This window comes from Mus musculus, chromosome 9 (genome assembly GCF_000001635.26).
Source record: "Mus musculus strain C57BL/6J chromosome 9, GRCm38.p6 C57BL/6J".
Classification (NCBI taxonomy): domain Eukaryota; kingdom Metazoa; phylum Chordata; class Mammalia; order Rodentia; family Muridae; genus Mus; species Mus musculus.
The window spans coordinates 64,018,946-64,024,945 of record NC_000075.6 but is presented as its reverse complement, the minus strand read 5'-3'; the positions used below and the strand labels follow the sequence as shown (position 1 = coordinate 64,024,945).

The following is a 6,000-nucleotide window of genomic DNA, read 5'->3' as shown; positions in this document are numbered from 1 at the left end:
CAGGGGGCATCCTTTCTAGGCTACATTACCCCACCCTATATCTATCTCCTAGTGAACATGGGCCAAGAGGCTAAATTTTGCTTAAGTTAGCAGCCCTCTTATTTATTCCTTTATTTAATTGTTCGTTTCATGTGTGTTTGTGGTATATGTGTTGTGAATGTATATATATGCCTGAGGCCAGAGGTTGACATTGTCTGCTTGACTACTCTCCACCTTCCTTATTTATTTAGGAATGAGAGAGCTCCAGGAATCTGCCTCTGTTTGCCCCTCCCCCACAACCTCCCATATCTCAATTCTGGGTTTGCCAGCCAGCACTGCTGGGCCTCCCCCCCCCCCCCAGGGACCACTGGGCATCCAATTCAGGTTGTCATGGTGAACACTTTAGTGATATCCCATCTCTCCAGCGCCTAGCTTAAGGTAGCAGGCTTCTTAAGGTCCTGTTTTAGTCTCTCCTAGCCTGGTATACCTCAGGGAGAGATGCTTGTGCTCAGAGTAAGGAGCAGGAGGGACAGAAAGTCTCAACTCATACTCCTCACCAGGAGTAGGGATGTGGGGAGACTTCTGTAAGGATCCTCCCCTACTGTGAGGGAGGCCTTGCAGATTGTCTACAGGCAGGGAACTCTTTCAGGAGTCTTGGTGTCTTTGACACTCATACTTCTTTCTAGCTGGGTTCAAGTCCCACCCGATCAGGGATGACAAACTTGTGCAGGCTATTGTGTCCAAGGCCTTGGCACTCTATATAATGGTGGTTGCCAGCTACCCTCATCTCCAGAGTCTTGTAGTGGGGAGTTGTGGCCTCCGTATGAAATGTCCATCCAGCAGGTCTAATAGAGGCAGTACCATGCACCTTATTTGGGAAACCACACACCTAAAAGCGATGTTGTGACATCACATAGTTACATGCCTCTCCCTGCTGTTGGGGAGTGGGGGTGAGAACTTGGAGCTCTCTGGTTTTGGTGTCTTAGTGCTCTCAATAGGTTTCAAATTAAATGAGCAAGTTTCTGTGCCTCAGTTTCTCATCTGTACACAGAGAAAATAAAACCCATTAGCTGTTTAGGCTTGAAACTTCTGCTACCATGGTAAAGAGCTCAAAGCATCTGCTCTTATTGTAACCCAGAGGCAAGGCAACAAAATCTTCGTAAGAGAGAACATAATTGGCTTCTCTTTGTATTTATTATTTTATTTTGGGAGACTTTCGGAGACAGGGTCTTACGCAGGCCCAGGCTGGCTTCCAGGTCTCTGTGTAGCCCAGGAGAGCACTGAACTCCTGATTCTCTTTCCTCTACCTCCCAAGTGCTGTACTCATGGGTGTGCACAATCCTGTAGGCTCTCTTTGCGTTTTAGGATCATCAACTTCTTCAGGGATGAACGGAAGCTAAAAGACAAGTTTGTGTGGGCGCTTCTTGCCCACTTTTGATGTATGCACTTATTAGTAAGGATTTCCTAGAATCTTGAGAAACCAAGGCCAGGACAGCTACTCATATTCACCTTGGCCAAAATAGTGAAGGGTGGGTGTGACAATCGGCCCTGCAGCACTGGAGTACCTGGCTCCAGGTAAGACTCAGGGAAGTAGTCTGTATCTTTCCTACACACACGACCCTTCCCCCAGCGCACTTCCAGACCCGTTCCTGGACTTGCACACCACCTTCGCTACAGCAGTCCAGAGCACAGGTATCCTAAAGGGGATCACAAGTCCGCGCCCCATCCTCCCCACTCCGCCTCCCGCGGGGTGCGGCGTCAAGCCCCAGGCCAATGAGAGTAGCGGAATTTCTTTCATTGAGCTCGGGGCCCCGCTCCTGCCCGGAAAGGGGCGTGGTGCTGCGCCGGGGGTGGGGCCGCGGCGCGCCAGGGGAGGGCGGGGCCGGCCCTGCGGCTGGGCCAATCGGCGCCACGCCCGGGAGGGGGAGGGGGAACCAGGCCTTTTTTCCCCTCCGCGCGGGGCCAATCCTGACTTTACAAGCTTGAACTTTTGCCACCCTCGGACTAGCAAGCACGCCCGAGGAGGTACCCCGCCGCGCCGGCTCCAGGGCAGGAGCGGCCTTAACCCTTCCCATGCCGGGTCCCCAAGTCTGTCCCCAACTTGCCCCCGTTTTTATAGTGAAACATAACTGGGGAAAGCACGCCCCTCTATCACTCTCGAAGGGGCATAAGGTAAATCCTCGAAGGGAGAAGAAAGCGCCTGGCCTTGAGAGGAGCCTAGGACGCCAGGAGGGAGAGCCGGGGCGACCAGGAGGAGCCATCCAAGAGCACTCCTGCCTCTACCCCACCCTGTCCAAGTCCCCACCTCGGGCTATCCTGGAGCTCCCTCGATCACCCGCCCCCCAGTGTAGCCTAGGCGGAGAGACCCCTAATTTTGGGCAGGGGGTGCGTGGAGCCTTCATAGGACACGGAAGAAACCCGCTATCCCAACTTCGCCGCCGCCCCCCAACTCCCCAGAGACGGAGGGCAGGAAGGCGCACACACACGCCCATTTTTATTAGCCCGCGCTGAGGCTGGGGGTTTGGACTGACTCTAAAGTGCTATGCGCGTTTGCAAGTTTGGGCACAAGCCAGAGAGAGGCAAAGGGCCGCCTCGGAGTCCGGGTCGCGGTGGGTTCACCCAGCAGAGCTGGGCATCAGGGTGTGAGTGTTTGTTAGCGCGTGTGCGGGACGGCTGGTATCCGTGCCCAAGGCACGACGTGAGCTTGAGAGTGAGTCGCGGGCACTGTCAGCCTCGGGGCGGGGGTGCTGGGGCGGGCGAGGGGCGGGGGCCCGCGTTCGGCCCGCCCCGGGAACCAGCCCCCTCGGAGCCTCGGGCTCAGCAATGGGACGTGTTCTCCTTTAAGAGTTAAGAAACTTGAAACCTTGTTTGCGCAACAATCAGCGCCGCGGAGCCGCCAAAGTGTCTAGACTGGCATATGATGGGAGGCAGCCAATGACTCCGCGGCGCTCCTCCGGGGGCCCTCAGTGTGCGTTTGAGGAGAACAAAAAAGAGAGAGAGCGCCGAGAGGGGGAACGAGCGAGGGAGCTGAGTCCAGAGAAAGAGCCGCCGGGCGCTGCCTCGCCAAACCTCGCTGGGACCGCGGGGCCACCAGGAGGCACTTTGGTGAAGGGGGGGGGGGGCGACCTCGGCAGCCGCGGCGCCCGAAGCGACCCAGCGCAGCGTGGGGCGGGCTGCGACCTCTGCTTCGGTGGATTGCATTTTTAATTAAGGATTCCTAGCAGCTCTTTGGGATTTTTTTTTTCCGGCTTCCACTCATGTGTTGACACCCGCGTTCAGGAGAGACTTGCCCCAAGTGCACCGAGCGCCCGGGACCTGAGACGGAATTGCTTTTCGTGCGTGCAAAATCCAAGCATTTTGAGTTTTGTTTGGGACCTTTTTCTTGCTTTGCTTTTATTTCTATTTTTATTTTGTTGCAGGGATATGGGAGTTATCCACAAGCCTTAGTTTCGGATCCTGCAGGGAAAGCCCATGTAGCATAGCTTGGCTTTTGAAGGCAGAGTTGTGCAGACACATTTGGGGGCACGACGCAAGCGCTTTGTGCTCGTGTACCAGCCGCGCAACTTTTGAAGGCTCGCCGGCCCATGCAGGGTGTCTCTAGCATCGTTTCGCTGGTGGCTTCCCTAAGGCTCCAAAGCAGCTGGAGTTGAGCGGTCCCGGCCCATCGTGATCCATGTAGCCCGCTGGTCCCTCGCGGACTGAGGCTCAACACGCGCGTGTTCCCGGCCCGGCCCGGCCCGGCTTGGCCCGGCGCGAGCTCCCTCATGTTGCAGCCCTGCGGTGCCCCTTCGACGACAGGCTGTGCGCGGTCTGCACGGCGCCCCGCGGCAGAGCTTCATGTGGGGCTGCGGCCCGCTCAGCCGGCGCCTCGTTGAGGGAACGGACCCCCGGTAACCGGAGACCGCCTCCCCTCCCACCACCCCAGGCGCCAAAGGGTATCGTATGTTCAGGTCTAAACGTTCGGGGCTGGTGCGGCGACTTTGGCGAAGTCGTGTGGTCCCTGATCGGGAGGAAGGCAGCGGCGGCGGCGGTGGTGTCGACGAGGATGGGAGCCTGGGCAGCCGAGCTGAGCCTGCCCCGCGGGCACGAGAGGGCGGAGGCTGCAGCCGCTCCGAAGTCCGCTCGGTAGCCCCGCGGCGGCCCCGGGACGCGGTGGGACCGCGAGGCGCCGCGATCGCGGGCAGGCGCCGGCGCACAGGGGGCCTCCCGAGGCCCGTGTCGGAGTCGGGGGCCGGGGCTGGGGGCTCCCCGCTGGATGTGGCGGAGCCTGGAGGCCCAGGCTGGCTGCCTGAGAGTGACTGCGAGACGGTGACCTGCTGTCTCTTCTCCGAACGGGACGCAGCAGGCGCGCCCCGGGACTCTGGCGATCCCCAAGCCAGACAGTCCCCGGAGCCGGAGGAGGGCGGCGGGCCTCGGAGTCGCGAAGCCCGCTCGCGACTGCTGCTTCTGGAGCAGGAGCTCAAGACGGTCACGTACTCGCTGCTCAAGAGGCTCAAGGAGCGTTCGCTGGACACGCTGTTGGAGGCTGTGGAGTCCCGAGGCGGCGTACCGGGCGGCTGCGTGCTGGTGCCGCGCGCCGACCTCCGCTTGGGCGGCCAGCCCGCGCCACCGCAGCTGCTGCTCGGCCGCCTCTTCCGCTGGCCAGACCTGCAGCACGCAGTGGAGCTGAAACCCCTGTGCGGCTGCCACAGCTTTACCGCCGCCGCCGACGGGCCCACGGTGTGTTGCAACCCCTACCACTTCAGCCGGCTCTGCGGGCCAGGTGAGCGTGCGCAGGGTCGCCTCGACCTCCGACTCTACCGTCCTGTTCCCTTTCCCTTTCCCAATCTCTTTGTTGGATACACTAGGGATGCTCCCCCCCTCCCGACCGCCCCCCTCCCCCGGTACTGGGAGCCTGCAGGGGATTGAGGAAAGTTGAGGGCTAGATGTCTGCAGTTTCAGATGGTAACTTTATTTTGTGGCGCCGGCGAAGTGAGAAAGGGACACGTTCGGGTTTCCATATGCAGCCTCTGGGATTTAAAGATTGCAGCTCTGTGAAACGGGATAGTAAGCCATGGAGAGGCTAAAGGTGGAAATGCCACCTCTCCTTTGGGGACTCACCTCAGTCGGTACATAGCTTTTAGCATTTGTAAGCATATCCTATACCCCTGATCTGCTCTTCCCCACCCAGGTAGGTATGGCTGTGAAGCTGTCAGTAGGGAAATCACGCCTAACGTCAGAAGTGTTTGCAAAGATGTTTGACTTTGTCCCTTTCTGTAGTTTTAGCCCAGACTCTGCAGGGCAAACCCTCTTGTTTGCAACATCCTTTGGGATGGAATGCCAGGCTCTTCCATCGTCAAGGCTCTTAATTCTGGCCTTTAGCTTACCTCTGAGGGACCTGAGGCATCTGGGAGTCAGAGGCTGCTAGCTCTTTTGTTACCCTGAGAACTGGCCCCTTTGTTCTCCTGGGATCTTCTGCACACACCCTACCTTAACTTAGCCTTGCTTAGCTAGGCAGGCTCAGGTGCAGGAGCAGAGGTGAGGAGAGCTGAAAGGCCCTGACAGGCCAGAAAGTGTACACACACACACACACACACACACACACACACACACACACTTTCTGTACCACGAGGAACACTCGCTGTAGGTGTAGGTGAATGCATCCAATGGCGTTGCATTTGCAGGAGAAAATGGAACAGGCAGTTACAGGCTGGCTGTTGGCTCTGGTCAGCTCTTGGGTCTCCTCAGTGTGGGCTGGCAGCATCGGAAGCCTGACTTCTCCCCTGTATAGAGGAGGGCCTAGTGACGAGAAAGGAAGTTTCCCTCCTATTATTTTGGCTCCTGATGTACTTCCCTCATGGTCTCTCCAGGTACAGTGTAGACACTCTGGGTAGACCTTGGCCTGTGTCTGCGCTGGGCTTTCTGTGCCTGGAGGCTCATTGACAGCTTCCCCTGTTGTAAACTGCTACCTCTTTCTCTGGGGAGGAGGACTCTTATTTGTGGTTGTATTGCCTCCCTTGTATTTTTGTTTGGGAGATCGAT

General features: G+C 57.9%; 1 protein-coding gene across 2 annotated transcripts in view; it reads left to right on the top strand.

Moving 5' to 3' along the window:
• Positions 1-2,860: 2,860 nt before the first annotated feature.
• Smad6 (SMAD family member 6) overlaps positions 2,861-6,000 on the top strand; it is a 69,010-nt gene continuing 65,870 nt past the window's right edge. Inside the window, exons 1-2 of one of the 2 annotated variants that reach the window (XM_006510822.3) lie at positions 2,861-3,314; positions 3,399-4,741. In XM_006510822.3, the coding sequence (XP_006510885.1) occupies positions 3,922-4,741 (820 nt within the window). In that variant the 5' untranslated portion in view covers positions 2,861-3,314; positions 3,399-3,921. Of the gene's footprint in view, positions 4,742-6,000 lie in introns of both variants that reach the window. The other variant, NM_008542.3, reaches the window with a different exon arrangement.